Below are 21,627 nucleotides of genomic sequence, written 5' to 3'. Positions count from 1 at the left end.
GGGGAAACTGAAATCTAGCTGTCATTGGCAGAGAGGTTTAGAATTATTTCTTATTGGTCTATTAACTCATTTACTGGGCAGGCCAAAACTCCATCCCACCAAAACATGCTGAAAATTCAGGCAGTCTTTTCAAACAGCGCTTACACTAAAAGGGCTATCATAATTTTCACAATACTATTCCACCTTCATAGTGACGAAATGTATATCAAACACAGGCAAATCACGTTTGACTGCATCTTTAAGGTAAAATTATTTTAAAATTATCATTAAGTAGGGCCCTATAAAATGAGTTATATTTTTTGCCTAATTCCAATTTCGATTTTTGGGTGTAGAAACCTTTTAATTGAAGTGTGCACCTAACAAGAAACCTTTTTTTAGATGTGTTTTTGTAGAGCACATGTGATGGTAGAGTTTTCAAACCAAATACCCACTGGATTAACGAAAATAATCATTAAATTGTGCCAGAATAATGTTTTCATTAGCATCAACACTAAAAGCTACACAAAGTTGTTGAGACACACACACTCTCGTTGCCTCTTCAAAAAGTTGCAGGAAATACGGATGCATTCTGTTCAAGTCTTATGATAAACTTGGGATAATTCATTTAATGCATTTAGTTGATTCCCTACTAAGGTTAGGGCTGAGTGATATGGCCAAAATATTATATCACCGTATTTTTTAAATATATTTTTTTACAGTATGACGTATTTTATGTTTTTTTTATTTTTTATAATAAAAGTTCTAAATGTGCTTTATGAGTAGTGCGTGACTCTAGGGTGGCAACACATACATTCTAAGTGATTTCAATGGGTCTTTCTCCATTCTGATTGTTTTATAGCGTTCAATTCAACTTCAACCCACAAAAAGTCATAATTTTCATCAATTCCTGCATTTGAGATAATTTCCACACTGCCACATAGGGCTGCACGATATGGGCAAGTAATCTGGGCCTTATTTTTAACCAAATGTTGCAATTTGTCTTGCAATTTAGAGCAAAACACTTGGGTTAACTGTTGGAATCATGGGAATAGAATGTCTATTCTAATTATATAGTTAGAATATAATAGTGGGCACTTTTAATAGTGTTGTTTGAAATTACAATGAATGAAAATGCCAGGGAGGAGTTATTGTGACAGGTTAGGATAGCTGTTTCTTAGGGAACCCTATAATCTTTGGCTACATTGAATGTTCTCTCTTAGCAACTTCATGTAGGTAAAATATTCTTTCTTTGTGTTTACCTCTTTAATTTAGAAGACACTGTTGCACAAACATGCTGATTTAGGTCTACATCAGGCAGTATAGCTAAGTACGCTTGCTCTTACTCAGTACATGTATTAGCTAACTAGAGATTAGCATTAGCGGCTAACAAGATTTAGGAACAACTTGCTAAGAAAAGACAAACTAGCTCTTTGCAGATGTAAGAAACAAGCTAACAGTGTAATTATAGAATGCTAGTAGATTTATATTAAGAAGCAAAGTGACAACTGCATCGTTGTCATCAACAGTGTTGCATATGCTGCACTGACCACGCAGACTGAACGCAAGTGTCTCGTGTAGTGATGGGTCTTTTGAGAACGAGTCGGCTCTAAGAGCCGGCTTGTATATCAGAAGAGCCGAATCTACTTATAAAAAAAATAAAGATATGAATAATCAAAAGATTTAAATGAATAGAAATAACTAATTCAAAGAACGAAAAAATAAAATAAAATAAATAAATAATAATAATAATAATAATAATAATAATAATATAGGCCTAAATGCTCAAGCGCACACATAGCTGACAAGAGAGAACAGTAACTTATTAGTTCAGGTTCATGTTTTGTCCACTGATACTACATTATCATCTACTGCTCATATACATATATAAAACAGGGTTAAATAATGATGTAGTAATAACTGCTTACTGTACCTCTCTCCACTGATCTCCACAGTGACCTGCTCAAAGGGTTCCAGGACTCTGCACACCTCCTCCACCACCTCCCAATCCTTTTGGGTCAGAGCATCAACAGGTGCATTGACAATGGCCAGGGTATAGATGATGGCATCCTTTGACTCAAGAAACCTCTTCAACATATACCATGTTGAATTCCACCTTGTAGTGCAGTCTTGTTTAGGCCTCAGCTCAGGCATCCCCATCTGGCATTTTTCAGCACCTAATGTGCTCCTGTGGAAGCATTCCACAGCTGCTTTCACTTTGTCCACAGTAGGCTTCATCACCTTCAGAGAATTTCTTACAATCAGGCTGATTGGTTATGTTAGCTGCATTGTCGCTAACACAACAGACCACTTTTCCATCTACTTGCCGTTCTCTGGCCACTCTCAACAGTTCCTCTGCCAAGTTCTCTGAGGTGTGTCTGTCGCTGAACTCAAAGCAGTCCAGAAGACAGCTAGACATCGAAAAACCTTCAATGAAGTGACATGTAACCGACATGTAAGAAGTGGTTACCCTTGATGTCCAGCAGTCAGTGGTAAGGCAAACTGCAGTAGATATTTGGACTCTTTCCCGCACTGAAGCCTGTGTGCTCTCATACAGTTGTGGAATAAGTGATTTTGAAAGGGTTTCCTGCTTGGAATTGTGTACATTGGACTATTGCTATAATTTCTAAAACCTCTGTCCTCCACAATCAAAAATGGCTGCTAATCGGTGTCAATCATTTTAGCCAGTGCAATATCAATTTGGCCTTGTTTTGCCTCAGACATAGACTTTGGTATAAACTGGTCCATAGAAGACTGCGTTGCTGTGGGTCGCGGAGTAGGCCTGCTTGACTGAGTGGAAACGCTGGCTCCACCACTATCACTAGCAGGCCCGCTAGTTTCTCGACGCTCCACTACAGCTAGCTTCACAGTTGGGTGCACAGGTCGCATCTGCCGGTGTAGGTTGTACGTAGAACCGGCTTTATATGAGATCTTGTTTTGGCAAATTCTACACTGTGCTCTAACATTGTCTACATTAATGAAATGCACCCAAATGCTACTTTGCTTCCAACTCATTTTCCAGCTGTTTTCACAGCTGTCCTTCCTCTCCTCAGCTGCTAAGTGTGTGACTGTGAGTGAGTTGGCTCGGCCCTCCCTCACGCATCTCTGGTTCATTGGTTGACACTGCGTGTCTGATTGACAGGAACAACAGGTGAGGCTGTTAGTCTGAGCAGACAGTCAGAACAAGACAGTCCCTTACACAGACCCTTACACAAGAGTATAATTTTTTAGGTGCTGAAAAATGCCAGATGGGGATGCCTGAGCTGAGGCCTAAACAAGACTGCACTACAAGGTGGAATTCAACATGGTATATGTTGAAGAGGTATATGCCATCATCTATACCCTGGCCATTGCCAATGCACCTGTTGATGCTCTGACCCAAAAGGATTGGGAGGTGGTGGAGGAGGTGTGCAGAGTCCTGGAACCCTTTGAGCAGGTCACTGTGGAGATCAGTGGAGAGAGGTACAGTAAGCAGTTATTACTACATCATTATTTAACCCTGTTTTATATATGTATATGAGCAGTAGATGATAATGTAGTATCAGTGGACAAAACATGAACCTGAACTAATAAGTTACTGTTCTCTCTTGTCAACTATGTGACAGCCTAAAAAATTATACTCCTGTGTAAGGGTCTGCAGCGAATCACAACCAGGGCAACAGGAAGAAGAGGGATCAGATGGAGCAGAAGCACCAGCAGTAGTGCCACAAACGTCTGCTGTTTGGATGCTGTTTGACGAGAGAGCAACTGGGGATGCAGCATGAAGGAATCCCTCAGCAGATGCCATAATGGAGGTACGATACTATTTGGAGGAGCCACTCCTCCAAAGATCCGCAGATCCTCTGAGTTGGTGGAAGAACAAGGCCTCTGTCTACCCAATGCTTACTAAAATCATGACAGGGTGACTGCATAGTGGCCACATCCGTTCCCTCAGAGGGTCTTCTCGAAAACGGGACAAATAATTACCGAGAGAAGAAACTGAATCAGCCCCTCGAAAGTGAGGCAGCTTGCATTTCTGAATGCCAATCTCTCAGAAGCAAAATATGGCCAGCATAGCTGTGTGCTGCTGGTTATAACATGGCAATAAAGAAGAGAGAAAAGAGGGACCAGTTTAATGTTTAAAGTGGGATGCTGCAGTTTTGCACCTTATTTATTTCTCTCTGATATGGTGCAATATTCTATTATTATGCTGTTCAGATTGTATTAGTTTTGAATGGTTAGATTTATATGCACTTTGTTTATATAAAGTATAATTTTTTTACTGTAAATGCAAATGTTTAATAGCATTATTTTTAACAACGAACCAATGCATTTTTAAATAAATTGTGGTTAAGGTAGAGTTTGATTTCATTTAATAATATCATTAGAATTGTTTTAAAATCATTGCAAACTGTTTGACTTTAAAAAAAAAAAAAGTTTTGTATTTTTTCAAGAGCCGTTTGGGAGCCAAAAGAGCCGGCACTTTTTGGTGAGCTGAGCCAGCTCACTGAACAGAGCTGGAATGCCCATCACTAGTCTCGTGGTTGAGGAACATCAAATGCGCTCCTTGAGTGACAGGGGGCGTGGCTAGGTCTGAGTGGAAAGCGGCATAGAGATGACCCAAGTAGCGAAGTAAACTGTAAAAAAAAATGACGTTACACACTGCCTATCACATTTAACAAACCAAAAATTCAAATACCGGTATAGGAGGTAAAGTAAAAAACACAAACCTGTCCGTGCATCAATACCGGTATACCGCCCAGCAGTAACTAAGGTAAAAAAAAAAATTAAAAAAAAAAGACGTTTTTGTTTTATTCCTTTTTAATACCTGGATTCTGTGAGGGCCCTAATTATCATGGACCAGGATGAGTCTCTCCACTACTTATTGCTGCAGTGATGATTCACTGTCGTCATCGAATATTTTCATAATTTATCTGCAGATAATTGCAAAAAGGTAGTCCTACCAGCAGCCTATGCAAATTAGGGAGCCAAATGAGCGGCCCTCTCACCGGCTCTCTCTAAATAGCCTAGTTAATATTAAGTGGAAAAGGTAGCCGGTTGAAAACGAGTAAGTAACCGGTTGATTAGCCGCAGCCGGCACGAATGGAAAACAGTGTTTTCATTATTTACCAGAAATTAGTGTGAAAGTACAAAGTTTCTCCCACTAGATGCTGCTGTTCCTGATACTTTTACCCATTTTGCTGGTCTCCTGTGTGTATTAAATGGATATAACATTTTCTTAGCAACTTTAAGTAAAAAATATATATATATATTTTGCTGATGGTGAAAATAAATTGTGCTGTCATCCTCACAATTCAACCCAGTCCTCTATGAAAGCAATTCAGTTTGTCCTTCTCTTTAAAAAAAAAGGTATGGATTAGTTAGACCAACAGCAGTTATAATGGTTTCAATGTTATGTTATCTAATGGTCTTCAAAGAGTTAAAGTCCCAAACACTGTATACACTGTATAGTTTTCTGCAAGGGTAATTGTATTTGGCTGGGTGTAAAGGTAAATGTCACTAAATCACACTACATATAGAGATGTTTTCTAATAATTGTATTGAAAAACATACAACTGCCATGCAATGGTTTATAATTGTATTCTTTTATTAGGACTCACAACATTTTAGAGACACTAGCCCATTTCTCCATCAAAGGTTTGGGCTTGTAGAAAAAGCCTTCATATTAACTGCCATTTGGACTATTTAAGGAGTGTTGGGTTGAAGCATTAGGTTGCTCAGAAAAGGACAAACTGAATTGCTTTCATAGAGGACTGGCTTGACCACACAATTTATTTTCATCATGAGCAAAAGCTATTGGTTTTCTACCCAAAGTTGCAAAGAAAATGTTGCGATCCATTTAATAAACACATGAGACCAGATAAATGTATAAAAGGGTGTGCTGGCAGCAGCAGGGAAAGCGGCATCTAGTGGGAAAAACCTGGTACTTAAACACTCAATTATGGTAAATAATGCAAGTGACTTCAATGGCTAATTTCTCTAAATGCGGGGGGAAATAACAACCAGATTCACAGGAAATACATCACAAGGGATGAAGAAGCAATACTGCAAACCACATCTTTAAACCACACTGAACAAAAAATACAAACAACACGTAAAGTGTTGGTCCCATGTTTCATGAGCTGAAATAACAGATCCCAACAATGTTCAACACGCACAGAAAGCTTATTTCTCAAAAATGTTGAGCACAAATTTGTTTACATCCTTGTTGATGAGCATTTCTCCTTTGCCGAGATAATCCATCCACCTGACTGCGGTGGCATATCAAGAAGCTGATTAAACAGCATGGTCATTACACATGTGCTAGTGACAATAAAAGGCCACCCTAAAATGCGCAGTTATGTCACACAACACCACAGATGACTAAACATGAGGGCGCGTGCAATTGGCATGCTGACTACAGGAATGTCCACCAGAGCTGTTGCCAGAGAACGTAATATTCATTTCTCTCCCAACGTTGTTTTAGAGAATTTGGCAGTACATCCAACTGGCCACACAACCACAGACCAAGTGTATGGAATCGTGTCGGCGAGCGGTTTGCGGATGTCAATGTTGTGAACAGAGTGCCCCATGGTGGCGGTGGGGTTATGGTATGGGCAGGCATAAGCTACGAACAACAAACACAATTGCTTTTTATCGATGGCAATTTGAATGCACAGAGATACAAGGATCTGTACACAATTCCTGAAGGTGAAAATGTCCCAGTTCTTCCATGGCCTGCATACTCACCAGACATGTTACTCATTGAGCATGTTTGGGATGCTCTGGATCGACGTGTACAACAGTGTGTTCCAGTTCCTGTCAATATCCACAAACGTCGCACAGCCATTGAAGAGAAGTGGGACACCATTCCACAGGCCACAATCAACAGCCTGATGAACTTTATGTGAAGGAGATGTGTCGCGCTGGATGAGGCAAATGGTGGTCCAGTCAGTATCTGGTGTGTTTTCTGATCCTCATCCCTACTTTTTATTTATTTAAAAAAGGTATCTGTGACCAACAGATGCATATTTATATTCTCAGTCATGTGAAATCCATAGATTAGGGCCTAATGCATTTATTTCAATTGACTAATTTCCTTATATGAACTGTAACTCAGTAAAATCTTTGAAATTGTTGCATGTTGCGTTTATATCTTTGTTCAGTATACTTGTTAAACATAGAAAACTGATACTGTATACTGGTGATTGGGGTGGGATTGGTGTGGGGGGGTGGGGGTCCGTGGATAGCTTTTGACCATTTTATTGGATTCCTAATGTCTTACCAGGTTTCGATACTGAGACCAGTTTGACTTGGCAATGCGACAAACATTGATAATCTGGTTAGTTTTTGGTTCACAATTTACTTTTTTAATCATCATGATTTATTTAAACAGTAATGTGCAATTTACCAGAAATAAACCAACAACAGCACGGGACTGCCTATGGCAGTGTGTGTCAGGACTCGATGTTGAACACAGTTTGTGCCTAGAAAGTTTGTTATATCGAGTACTTATCACACGCTCGCTGCACTCATATAGCCTATAGATATTCTGTCGGGCAGTTGGTTGTTGCGTGGAGCGAAGACCGAGAGCGGTAGGGGTAGGAAAGACGTTCCAAGTTCTGATATCTACCAGTAAATGCCAAGGCGAGAATGTGTATGCAAATCAGGAATTTAAAAAGTTCCGTCTCGTTAGAATATTTGCAATGCGCAATTCAGTCATCATGGAATAGCCTATCTTGAAAATCCGACATTGCCTCTAGGCTCTTTGGTCCTTGAAGTAATTTAAGTTATCGTATCCAATTTAGAAGTTTTACTGCTCCAATATAATTATTCTGCAATTTCATTTCTATCAGATTTTATGAGAGATATTGGCACTTCTGTTTGTTTCTCGCCGTCTCAAATGAAGGGTGTTTTCCCTAGTCTGTTGCGGTAAAAACCATATGTGGTTATTATAAGCAAGACAACATCGAATGTTGCCTTCAACTTGGTTTTCCATACAATGCGTTCCATTACAAAGGGAATCGGGTTTTTAATAGCTTTTCATTTTAACACATGATACAGTATTCCCTCAACATCTCAAATGGCGAGACTGACTAGCTACCACCTGGACAGACTTCATTAGTGTGTGTGTCGGGAGCATGCAGTCGATTTAGTCAGACAATGCCAGCATTATTTCAACATATTTTAGAACGTAAAAATAGTGTGAATGTCAATGCGGCGGGTAGGCCTATTAAAATTATTATGCATGTTTGTTTTTTTTAAATATACATTTTGGGCCTATTATAGGCCATTACAACAATTCAATAGGAGATTACAATGAAGTGCTTGAAAAAGTCTGTTAAAGTCCTTGAATTTGACTTGCCAATGTCTGTATGAACCATGCATAGGCTACTAGATCAGCCCGCAACTGAACGATAAAGGGGGGGTAAAGATAAAGAGTTTTGTTCGGGGGCCAGGCAAGTATTAACCCTGCCGAAAGGAACATGGTAGAATAGATAGAGTATCGCTCCCAGACGCACACACATCAGCAGAAGAACTAGAAAGGTATCCTATGCCCTACTGGCAGAATCATGATCATTTGAATCAATCGAGTGGCCATTTGTTTTGAAAACTCCATCACAAGCGCGCTACAGAAACACTGCTAGCCAAACACAACTGTCTGGCTGGTGCACACCTTAACCGAAGGGTAACTACACCATTTTAAAATGTTTGTTTTTTTTAAAATTTCTTAGATTTTCCCCAGACCTAAACAATGGTCCCCTAGTGTGGTTTAAGCATTATTGTGGATTTAGAACATTCAATTGTGTTTTGAGAGCAAAAACCCGCATTTTCCCCCCAATTCTGCCCTCTAGAGGATTTCGCAGAAATTAACACATGGCACTTAGAAATCTGAAATAAATACATTTTGCACGTTATTTTAACACTATTTTCTATGCCGTTACAGTAAATCTATCCAAATCAATGTAAGAACTCAAGGGCATGCTAATTTAAAAAGACGGCCAGTCATTATTAGCCCAGTTCTGTATGGAATGCAGGCACATTATGGGACACAGGCCAAGTCATTATCAAACCATGTGCTGGTGCCACCAACTGAAAAAGTTGGTAACACCAGTGCCACCATTTGGAAAACGTTAGAGCAGAACCCTGCTTACTCATTGTTATGAAGAATTATGGTCCAAATCGAATGTTCAGTACCATTTATTGAAGATTATATGAATATTCTAAGTTTAAATGGACAATTTGGGTGCAATACATTTACTTCATAGAGATCAAATTACATTTCAACAAAATAATATTTTCAGGACTGCTAATCGTATTTGTTAATAACTACAGAAACTATTTCAGAACAATCTGAGAGGTTGGGTGTCATGGCTTGCTGAAATGACAGGGAATGACCCCCCCCCCCTACCATCAGTACCCAGAGCAGTGATGTTGAATTATCATTCCAACTGTGTAGCTTGTAGTGCAGAGAAAGGACACATGCCAACACTATTTAGTTAGTGTCTATAAATACGTCATCTTGTTAGCAGCGTCTTAATATTAAATGTGTGCAGTAGGGTTGGGGGATATTTGGGGAGAACTCTTCTACAACATGCTACTCCAAATATCTCGATATCCGATATAATCGTTTCACACCGTTCATGACTAGATAACTACAGACTGCAATTTGTGCATATTTACGATATTAAAGTCAAATTGTAATTAAATAAGTATGGCAACACAATAAAGGCGTAGCTCGTTCATTTAGACTTACTTTTCAACATATTCATACAGCCTAACTGATAAAACCGCACCGCTTTGATTTGAAAAGCTCAAAGATTATACTCGTGTCTCTCCGAAAACATCCCTCCCAACCCCAATCAGGCCTACATTACAATAACACTGATGTTAAAGGTGTAGCTAGTCACTGGTAGGTTAGTCCTGTAGTTTGAATTTACTTTGAAATTCAATAAATTCAATTAATTTAACCTATGACACGGGGGGGGGGGGCAATTAAGAGGTAAGGACTAACCTACTAGTGATTAAGCTACACCTTTACCATCCGTTTTTCCACTACAACCTATGTTACTTAGATGGGACAAACTGCCCTGCCCTGCCCATCTATGTTTGAATGCGTTTTCATAGGAATGTTCTAAAGTTGGTGTTGGCAGCCTGGATAAATGAGGTAAATTTACAGGTAGAAGGTGTGTTTTTACCGTATCCTCTGTTTGTAGAACTCCACATCTCCGTCGTCTTTCTTCATCTTCTCTTTTCCCTTTTTCCCTGTACCCTTGTCTTCCTCTGAGCTGTCAGGGTAATACTCCTCGTCACACTCTCTCCTTTTCCCCTTCTTCCCCCCTTTTTCTTCACTCTTCTTCCTGTAGGGCTTTAACTCATAGTAGTCAACCTCATCCTCCTCTCCCCAGCCCTCATCTCGGTCCTCCCACTCTTCTCTCTCGGGGTCCATCAGTTCATCACTGGGGAGGTACTCAGACCCCTCGCTGTCCATCTCATCTCCTCCAGCTTCAAGCTTCGTCCTGGGCTTGGGGATCGGCGTGACCTTCTTAGCCGGGGCCTTAGAGTGGGCCTTCAGAGCGGTCCTCTGCAGCTTACGCATTCGCTTCTGGAGCTTCTTATCCACAGAGTAGGAGGGGAGAGCCTAGTAATGGTATGAATGATGATAAGCATAGTCATAATAATAATAATAATAATAATAATAATAATAATAATCATGAAATGCATTAAGATATAATGCTTTTCACCATAAGTAGCCATAGAGTCACAGATTCAGGAATTAATGGTACCTAAATCTCCACACACACACACACACACACACACACAAAATCACCCACCGCTTCTTTGGTCTTTTTCCCTTCCTTGCCCACAGCAGTCTTCTTCTTCTGCTTTAGGGGTGCAGGTCTCTTCCTGTCCACCGCCATCTTAGCTTGGTCCGCCAGGTACTGAACAATAAAACAATCAATCAACCTATCAACCAATCAACCAATCAATGAAAAAAATGATCCACCTACAGCGTCGAAGCCAGAGTTTTCAGACAGCATGAACTTGCGTGGTTCCTTCTTCTCCTCCTTCTGAGGGACCCTCGTTCCAAACGGTGTCATGTGACCCGTCCGGATTAGCTCCTCCCACTCCGTCTCCTGAGCCGGCATCAGCATACTGCCCAGAGTAGATGGGCCGGGCTCTGTTAGAACAAAACAGGTTCAATATTTTAATGTTTACATACTGTTTTACCCACATTTTATGTATATACTGTATTGTAGTCATGGCTCGTCCTACTATAACTACTGCTGTACACACATTTTCTATTCATATACTGTCTATACACACCATTATATATACACACACCATTATATATACACTGAACAAAAATATAAAATGGTCCCATGTTTCATGAGCTGAAATAAAAAAAATCCCAGAAACATTTCTCTCAAATGTTGTGCACAAATTTGTTTATATCCCTGTTAGTGAGCATTTCTCCATTGCCAAGATAATCCATCCACCTAAAAAAGGTGTGGCATATCAATAAGCTGATTAAACAGCATGATCATTACACAGGGAGGGAAAATAACAATTTAATCAATTTTAGAATAAAGCAGTAATGAAACAAATGTGAAAAAAAGTCAAGGGGTTTGAATACTTTCTGAATGCACTGTGTATTTTGGTATTTCTCCCATTCTTCTCTGCAGATCCTCTTAAGCTGTCAGGTTGGATGGGGAGCGTCACTGCACAGGGATTTTCAGGTCTCTCCAGAGATGTTCGATCGGGTTCAAGTCCGGACTCTGGCTGGACCACTCAAGGACTATCAGCCATCCTGCTTTGCCTTGGTTGTGTGTCATTGTCATGTTGGAAGGTGAACCGTTGCCCCAGTCTGAGGTCCTGAACTCTCTGGAGCAGGTTTTCATCAAGGATCTCCTTGTACTTTGCTCTGCTAAACTGTCCCTCGATCCTGACTATTCTCCCAGTCCCATGTTTCTCATGGCTGAGAGTCCTTTAGGTGTCTTTTGGCAAACTCCAAGCGGGCTGTAATATGCCTTTTACTGAGAACTGGCTTTCGTTTGGCCACTCAACCATAAAGGCCTGAATGGTGGAGTGCTACAGAGATGGGAGAACCTTCCAGAAGGACAACCATCTCTACAGAGGAACTCTGGAGCTCTGTCAGAGTGACCAACGGGTTCTTGGTCACCTCCCTGACCAAGGCCCTTCTCCCCCAATTGCTCAGTTTGGCCGGGCGGCCAGCACTAGGAAGAGTCTTGGTGGTTCCAAACTTCTTCCATTTAAGAATGATGGTGGCCACTGTGTTCTTGGGGACCTTTTTGGTACCCTTCCCCAGATCTGTGCCTCGACATAATCCTGTCTCGGAGATCAACGGACAATTCCTTCGACTTTATGGCTTAATTTTATACATTTTAGAACAAGGCTATAACATAATAAAATGTGAGAAAAGTGAAGCGGTCTGAAAACGTTCCAAATGCACCATACAGTGCCTTGCGAAAGTATTCGGCCCCCTTGAACTTTGCGACCTTTTGCCACATTTCAGGCTTCAAACATAAAGATATAAAACTGTATTTTTTTGTGAAGAATCAACAACAAGTAGGACACAATCATGAAGTGGAACGACATTTATTGGATATTTCAAACTTTTTTAACAAATCAAAAACTGAAAAATTGGGCGTGCAAAATTATTCAGCCCCTTTACTTTCAGTGCAGCAAACTCTCCAGAAGTTCAGTGAGGATCTCTGAATGATCCAATGTTGACCTAAATGACTAATGAGGATAAATACAATCCACCTGTGTGTAATCAAGTCTCCGTATAAATGCACCTGTACTCTGATAGTCTCAGAGGTCCGTTAAAAGCGCAGAGAGCATCATGAAGAACAAGGAACACACCAGGCAGGTCCGAGATACTGTTGTGAAGCAGTTTAAATCCGGATTTGTATACAAAAAGATTTCCCAAGCTTTAAACATCCCAAGGAGCACTGTGCAAGCGATAATATTGAAATGGAAGGAGTATCAGAACACTGCAAATCTACCAAGACCTGGCCGTCCCTCTAAACTTTCAGCTCATACAAGGAGAAGACTGATCAGAGATGCAGCCAAGAGGCCCATGATCACTCTGGATGACCTGCAGAGATCTACAGCTGAGGTGGGAGACTCTGTCCATAGGACAACAATCAGTCGTATATTGTGCAAATCTGGCCATTATGGAAGAGTGGCAAGAAGAAAGCCATTTCTTAAAGATATCCATAAAAAGTGTAGTTTAAAGTTTGCCACAAGCCACCTGGGAGACACACCAAACATGTGGAAGAAGGTGCTCTGGTCAGATGTAACCAAAATTTAACTTTTTGGCAACAATGCAAAACGTTATGTTTGGCGTAAAAGCAACACAGCTGAACACACCATCCCCACTGTCAAACATGGTAGTGGCAGCATCATGGTTTGGGCCTGCTTTTCTTAAGCAGGGACAGGGAAGATGGTTAACATTGATGGGAAGATGGATGGAGCCAAATGCAGGACCATTCTGGAAGAAAACCTGATGGAGTCTGCAAAAGACCTGAGACTGGGACGGAGATTTGTCTTCCAACAAGACAATGATCCAAAACATAAAGCAAAATCTACAATGGAATGGCTCAAAAATAAACATATCCAGGTGTTAGAATGGCCAAGTCAAAGTCCAGACCTGAATCCAATCGAGAATCTGTGGAAAGAACTGAAAACTGCTGTTCACAAATGCTCTCCATCCAACCTTACTGAGCTCGAGCTGTTTTGCAAGGAGGAATGGGAAAAAAATTCAGTCTCTCGATGTGCAAAACTGATAGAGACATACCCCAAGCGACTTACAGCTGTAATCGCAGCAAAAGGTGGCGCTACAAAGTATTAACTTAAGGGGGCTGAATAATTTTGCACGCCCAATTTTTCAGTTTTTAATTTGTTAAAAAAGTTTGAAATATCCAATAAATGTCGTTCCACTTCATGATTGTGTCCCACTTGTTGTTGATTCTTCACAAAAAAATACAGTTTTATATCTTTATGTTTGAAGCCTGAAATGTGGCAAAAGGTCGCAAAGTTCAAGTGGGCCGAATACTTCCGCAAGGCACTGTATATAGATTAGCAGTCAAACGTTTGGACACACCTACTCATTCAAGGGTTTTTCTTTATTTTATTTTTTTTCTAAATTGTGGGAAACAATGAAATAACACATGGAATCATGTAGTAACCAAAAAGTGGTAAACAAATCAAAATGTATTTTACATGAGATTCTTTAAAGTAGCCACCCTTTGCCTTGATGACAGATTTGCACATTCTTGGCATTATGGCAAGAACAGCTCAAATAAGCAAAGAGAAACGACAGTCCATCATTACTTTAAGACATGAAGGTCAGTAAATCCAGAAAATTTCAATAACTTAGAAAATTTCTTCAAATGCAGTCGCAAAAACCATCATCAAGCGCTATGATTAAACTGGCTCTCATGAGGACCGCCACAGGAAAGGAAGACCCAGAGTTACCTCTGCTGCAGAGGATAAGTTCAATAGTTACCAGCCTCAGAAATTGCAGCCCCAAAAAATGCTTCACAGAGTTCAAGTAACAAACATCTCAACAGCAATTGTTCAGAGGAGATTGCGTGAATCAGGCCATAAATGTATTTATTTCATTTAACTAGGCAAGTCAGCTTAGAACAAATTCGTATTTACAATGGCAGCCTACCCCGGCGAAAGCCGAACGATGCTGGACCAATTGTGCACCGCCCTATGGGACTCCCAATCACGGCCGGATGTGACGCAGCCTGGATTCAAACTAGGTCCTGCAGTGACGCGTCTTGCACTGAAGCAGTGTCTTAGAACACTGCGCCACTCGACTCATTGTAAAATTGCTGCAAAGAAACCACTACTAAAGGACACCAATAAGAAGAAGACACTTGCTTGGGCCAAGAAACACAAGCATTGGACATTAGACCGGTGGAAATTTGTCCTTTCATCTGTAGTCCAAATTTGCGATTTTTGGTTCCAACCGCCATGTCTTTGTGAGACGCAGAGTTGGTGAATGGATGACCTCCACATGTGGTTCCAACAGTGAAGCATGGAGGAGGTGGTGTGATGGTGTGGGGGTGCTTTGCTGGTGACACTGTCTGATTTATTTAGAATTCAAGGTACACTTAACCAGCATGGATACCACAGCATTCTGCAGTGATACGCCATCCCATCTGGTTTGCGCTTAGCGGGACTATCATTTGTTTTTCAACAGGACAATGACCCAACACACCTCCAGGCTATTTGACCAAGAAGGAGAGTGATGGAGTGCTGCATCAGAAGACCTGGCCTCCACAATCACCCGCCCTCAACCAAATTGAGATGGTTTGGGATGAGTTGGACCGCAGAGTGACGGAAAAGCAACCAACAAGTGCTCAGCATATGTGGGAACTCCTTCAAGACTGTTGGAAAATAATTCCAGCTGAAGCTTGTTGAGAGAACGGTTGAGAGAATGCCAAGAGTGTGTCATCAAGGCAAAGGGTTGCTAATTTGAAGATTTATTGAACACTTTTTGGTTACATGATTCCATATGTTTTATTTCATAGTTTTGATGTTTAAACCCATGAATGAGTAGGTGCCCAAACTTGTGGTAATAATATATATACACATACAGTTGAAGTTGGAAGTTTACATACACTTAGGATGGAGTCATTAAAACTCGTTTTTCAACCACTCCACACATTTCTTGTTAACAAACTATAGTTTTGGCAAGTCTGTTAGTGAGTCAGAAGTTTACATACACTAAATTGACTGTGCCTTTAAACAGCTTGGGAAAAATCCAGAAAATTGTGTCATAGCTTTAGACGCTTCTGATAGACCTTGAAATACATCCTACCTTCCAACTCAGTGCCTCGTTGCTCGACATCATGGGAAGATCAAAAGAAAGCAGCCAAGACCTCAGAAAAAAAAATGTGTCTCCACAAGTCTGGTTCATCCTTGGGAGCAATTTCCAAATGCCTGAAGGTACCACCTTCATCTTTACAAACAATAGGACGCAAGTATAAACACCATGGGACCACGCAGCAGTCATACCGCTCAGGAAGGAGACATGTTCTGTCTCCTAGTGGTGAATGTATTTTGGTGCGAAAAGTGCAAATCAATCCCAGAACAACAGCAAAGGACCTTGTGAAGATGCTGGAGGAAACAAGTACAAAAGTATCTATATCCACAGTAAAACGAGTCCTATATTGACATAACCTGAAAGGCCGCTCAGCAAGGAAGAAGCCACAGCTCCAAAACCACCATAAAAAAGCCAGACTACGGTTTGCAACTGCACATGGGGACAAAGATTGTACTTTTTGGAGGAATGTCCTCTGGTCTGATGAAACAAAACTAGAACTGTTTAACCATAATGACCATTGTTATGTTTGGAGGAAAAAGGGGGAGGCTTGCAAGCCGAAGGACAACATTCCAACCGTGAAGCACAGGGGTGGCAGCATCATGTTGTGGGGGTGCTTTGCTGCAGAAGGGACTGGTGCAATTCACAAAATAGATGGCATCATGTGGGAGGAAAATTATGTGGATATATTGAAGCAACATCTCAAGATATCAGTCAGGAAGTTAAAGCTTGGCCGCAAATGGGTCTTCCAAATGGACCATGACCTCAAGCATACTTCCAAAGTTGTGGTAAAATGGCTTAAGGACTACAAAGTCAAGGTACTGGAGTGGGCATCACAAAGCCCTAACCTCAATCCTATAGAAAATGTGTGGGCAGAGCTAAAAAAGCGAGTGAGAGAAAGGAGGCCTTACAAACCTGACTCAGTTACACCAGCTCTGTCAGGAGGAATGGGCCAAAATTCACCCAACTTATTGTGGGAAGCTTGTGGAAGTCTACCCGAAACGTTTGACCCAAGATAAACAATTTAAAGGCAATGCTACCAAATACTAATTGAGTGCATGTAAACTCCTGACCCACTGGGAATGTGATGAAAGAAATAAAAGCTGAAATAAATCATTCTCTCTACTATTATTCTAACATTTCATATTCTTAAAATAACAGCAAATGTGCAAAGAATGGGACAGGGCAATCCAGATCCCTCTAGTGAGAAGTAACTCACCTTCGTCCACATCGTCCTCCAGCAGTAGCTCAGCCTCTATCTTCAGTGTGTCTTCTCCCCCCAGGATGGCCTGTAGTCTCCTCTGCTTTGCTCTGATCTTCTTCAATTGCTTCTCCTGCAGAGAGACATCTTCATCTTGAATATCCTCATCATCATCATCATAACCAGCCCCATCATCACTTATAAAGGGCAGATGGAGCATCAAATCAGGAGACAGAATGTGCTGTCCACAAGAGGATCTGCAACAAGCGGACACTAGTAAACTTAACAAGAGCTAATCCATTGAAGAACAATGGATCACGGCTTGCATAGCACAGCCGCATTCCTTACAGCAGTTTTCCTCACCTTGTTCTCTTTCTGCCGTCTGACAGACTCAATCTTCCTGTTAATGTCTTTACTGGAAGTAGCATAGGGAGTCAGCTGCTCTATTATCTTATTAATATGCTTCAGAGCTGCCATACATGACCTGGAACACACACACATACATTAGTACAGAACTGACACATGTGCAGCCTGACCGATACCTGCTCCAACTACAATTATACCCCAGCACCTCTTCTGTAATCTACTGCTCTACCAACCCAGGTCTAACCCTTAGACTTAGCTAGATTAATTGTCACCCAGCCTAGCCAAAGGCCATACCTGACATCGTCTAGTACAGACTGGTACTCCTTCTCCGCCTCGGCCTTGGCTGCAGCCTGGCTGGCTTCGTGTATGGCCTGGTCCACCTGCTGCAAGACCCCCTGCTCCAACACATCCTGGTCGTACACAGCGACACCCAGACCCTGTAGCTCTGCAGCCCCGGAGCTGGCACTCACAGCCTGGATAAGCTGGCGGTCAATGTGTAGCAGGGCTCCAGACTTCTTAATGGCTAAGAACGGAGTACAGACACACACAGTCACTGTCACTAAGAACAACAGAGGAGTAATGATATAATGGCACCGTAGGTCTCCACACGTTCTCCTAACCAATTGTTATTTATAACTTTTTTGTACATGTTTCTGCCACCGTCTCTAATAACCGAAAATCACTTCTAGATGTCAGGACAACGATTACTAACCTCGTGCTAGCGAGTCGGACGTGAAGGATTTACTTCAGACTCCCGACAAGGCCCAAATCCCCGTAATTCGCATGAGAAAGAGACAGATATCGGGGACGTAGGTCGGGGTGCCTTATAAGGATCCGACAGACGAGTGTGTAATCTGTCTCTACCATCAGTCCTATTAGCCAACTTACTTGGATAACAACATAGACGAGCTACGATCACAAATATCCTACTAACGGGCCATTAAAAACTGTAATATCTTATGTTTCACAGACTACAAAGGGAAGCACAGCGGCGAGCTGCCCAGTGACACGAGCCTACCAGACGAGCTAAATCACTTCTATGCTCGCTTCGAGAAAAGCAACACTGAAGCACGCATTAGAGCATCAGCTGTTCCGGAAGACTGTTTGATCATGCTCTCCGTAGCCGACGTGAGTAAGACCTTTAAACAGGTCAACATTCACAAGGCCAGACAGATTATCAGGACGTGTACTCCGAGCATGCGCTGACCATCTGGCAAGCGTCTTCACTGACCTTTTCAAATTGACCCTGACGGAGTCTGTAATACCAACATGTTTCAAGCAGACCACCATAGTCCATGTGCCCAAGAAGACTAACGTAACTTCAATTTGCATACCACCCCAACAGATCCACAGATGATGCAATCTCCATTGCACTGCACACTGCACTTTCCCAAATGGAAAAAAGGAACACCTATGTGAGAATGCTATTCATTGACTGCAGCTCAACATTCAACACCATAGTGCCCTCAAAACTCATTAAGCTAACGACCCTGGGACTAAACACCTCCCTCTGCAACTGGATCCTGGACTTCCTGATGGGCAGCCCCAGGTGGTAAGGGTAGGTTACAACACATCTGCCACACTGATCCTCAGCACAGTGGCCCCTCAGGGGTGCATGCTCAGTCCCCTCATGTACTCCCTGTTCACTCATGACTGCATGGCCAGGTACGACTCCAACACCATCATTAAGTTTGCCGATGACACAACAGTGGTAGGCCTGATCACAGACAACGATGAGACAACATATAGGGAGGAGGTCAGAGACATGGTCGTGTGGTGCCAGGATAACAACCTCTCCCTCAATGTGATCAAGACAAAAGGGATGATTGTGGACTACAGGAAAAGGAAGACCAAGCACGCCCCCATTCTAGTCGACGAGGCTATAGGTGGAGCAGGTTGAGAGCTTCAAGTTCATTGGTGTCCACATCACCAACAAACTCATGGTCCAAACACACCAAGACAGTCGTGAAGAGGGCACGATAATGCCTATTCCCCCTCAGGAGACTGAAAAGATTTGGCATGGGTCCACAGATCCTCAAAAAGTTATATAGCTGCACCATCAAGAGCATCACTGCTTGGTATGGCAACTGCTCTGCCTCTGACCACAAGGCACTAGAGGGTAGTGCGTACGGCCCAGTACATCACTGGGGAAAAGCTTCCTGCCATCCAGGACCTCTATACCGGACAGGTGTCAGAGGAAGGCCCTAAAATTGTCAAAGACTCCAGCCACCCTAGTCTGTTCTCTCTGCTACCACACGGCAAGCGGTACTGGAGCGCCAAGTCTAGGTCCAAAAGGCTTCTTAACAGCTTATCCCTTCAAGCCATAAGACTCTGAACAGCTGATCAAATGGCTACCCAGACTATTTGTACCCCCCTTTTACACTGCTACTACTCTGTTATTATCTATGCAGTCACTTTAACTCTACCTACATGTACATATTACCTCAATTACCTCGACTAACCTATGCCTCCGCACATTGTCTCTGTATTGGTACACCCTGTATATAGCCTTGCGACTGGTATTTTACTGCTGTTCTTTATTTGTTATTTTTCACTTATCATTTTTCTTTTTTACTTAACACTTATTTTTCTTAAAACGGCATTGTTGGTAATTAAGGGCTTGTAAGTAAGCGCTTCACTGGAACATTTGAGTTTGTGAATCCAGACTATCCGTCTTCTTACCACTGCTGCCCTCCCCAGATCCAGTGCTATCTGGGCAGGCCATTGCAGGCTGCTCAGTGTCCCCCTGGCTGGTCCCAGTGATGGAGATTGAGCATCCAGCAGTTCCTCTGTTGGCCCCATCCTCCTCCATTCCTCCCGGGGTGAGAGCAGCACTAGCCGGGTTGGAGAGGATAAGAGGAACCTGGTTCTCAGTATTTTCTACTGGCATCCTGTTGCATCTTGAGACAGAAAGGTAAAACCATCTGATTCAACTGCAGTGCAAATACAGATACACACGGGGAAAGAGATGTCAACAGATTGCAAAATTACACATAGCTCTTTGATCTGTAGCTATGGCTATCCAGTTCAGAGACTATTTCAGCACTAAACTACACACTTACCAACAGGTAGATAACTAAATAGAATATGTCATGACTTGATTTGAAAATGATCAATTTAGCTCTCTCTAGCTGCTGTAGTTATTCTACTAGATTAGGTCCAATAGCTAACGTTAGCTAGATTACAAACTCATAATTTGAACGTTAGCAGAGTTGGCTAACTAACGTTAGTTAGCTATGTAACGTTTGATAGCTAGTATCAATAACGTTAGCAGTTCACTCTTGTTTTATTTAGAAACTACAAGTTGCAACCTTACTAACTAGTTACATTCCCGAGCTAGTAGCTAGCTAATTAGCTAGATAGTTGTGTAAGGAACGTTGTCGAGAGCAAATGCATTGTTGACAGAAAAGAGTCTAGTCTCGATCAATGAAACGAGGCTGATATAACGTCTCAAAGTTCGCCCATTTCACCACTTGCATTACAATTACATCGAGATACAACAAGTAATGTTAATGTCTTTAGCCTAGCTGTGATACTTACAAATCGCCAAGTTACATAACCTAACTCCTATTGTGATGCTTTCCACTAGATGGCACAGCCACAAAGTCAAAATGGGCTATATCGTATACTTTTTTTATACAAACGTATGAAAACAAAAATGTGCTTTTTAGTCTTAATTTAGAGTTAGGCATAAGGTTAACCGTGTAGATAGGTTTAAAATTACATTTTAAGATTTTTTTTTTTCTTCTTCTTCGATGAAGTTTAACGGCGGTTGGCATCCAATAAATGTGGCATTACCACCACCTACACTTATTTTCTATGGTATATTGGCGATTACACATCCCACCACCTACTATGCGTCGTGGAAACAGCGTTTCTTCTTCTTCTTCTTCTTCGATAGGTGTTTAACGACGGTTGGCATCCAATTGTAATTGCGCACTACCGCCACCAGCTGGACGCTGTATTGTATAAGAAACAAAAAAAAAACATTTCGGGAAAAGGGTAAAGGACATCATACAAAATAAAGCACATCAACTAAGAAAACCCATCACACTTCTTCAATAACATTCCACTCCAAAATACATCCCTAAACAGGCTCAGGGGCCTGTGATGATGGTACATTCACCGACAGGATTTCTTGCATCACCTCAGCAGTGAAATCATGAAGACACTAAAAACGTTCAGCAGCATTCACAGTGACTCCAATTTTCTTAGACTTCTTCTCCACTTGTGCTGTACA

General features: G+C 41.6%; 1 protein-coding gene across 3 annotated transcripts in view; it reads right to left on the bottom strand.

The window, feature by feature from the left end:
- The window catches only part of ercc6 (excision repair cross-complementation group 6), a 53,120-nt gene extending 31,794 nt beyond the window's left edge, over positions 1-21,326 (bottom strand). Inside the window, exons 1-8 of one of the 3 annotated variants that reach the window (XM_021606358.2) lie at positions 21,242-21,326; positions 20,070-20,287; positions 17,682-17,910; positions 17,385-17,505; positions 17,040-17,154; positions 10,968-11,137; positions 10,791-10,898; positions 10,155-10,597 (exon numbers count right to left, since the gene is read on the bottom strand). In XM_021606358.2, the coding sequence (XP_021462033.2) occupies positions 10,155-10,597; positions 10,791-10,898; positions 10,968-11,137; positions 17,040-17,154; positions 17,385-17,505; positions 17,682-17,910; positions 20,070-20,277 (1,394 nt within the window). In that variant the 5' untranslated portion in view covers positions 20,278-20,287; positions 21,242-21,326. Of the gene's footprint in view, positions 1-10,154; positions 10,598-10,790; positions 10,899-10,967; positions 11,138-17,039; positions 17,155-17,384; positions 17,506-17,681; positions 17,911-20,069; positions 20,288-20,927 lie in introns of all 3 variants that reach the window. The other 2 variants (XM_036981155.1, XM_021606349.2) reach the window with 2 other exon arrangements.
- Positions 21,327-21,627: the final 301 nt, after the last annotated feature.

This window comes from Oncorhynchus mykiss, chromosome 1 (genome assembly GCF_013265735.2).
Source record: "Oncorhynchus mykiss isolate Arlee chromosome 1, USDA_OmykA_1.1, whole genome shotgun sequence".
NCBI lineage: Eukaryota > Metazoa > Chordata > Actinopteri > Salmoniformes > Salmonidae > Oncorhynchus > Oncorhynchus mykiss.
The sequence above is the reverse complement of the archived record's forward strand: the minus strand, read 5'-3'. Positions and strand labels throughout refer to the sequence as shown.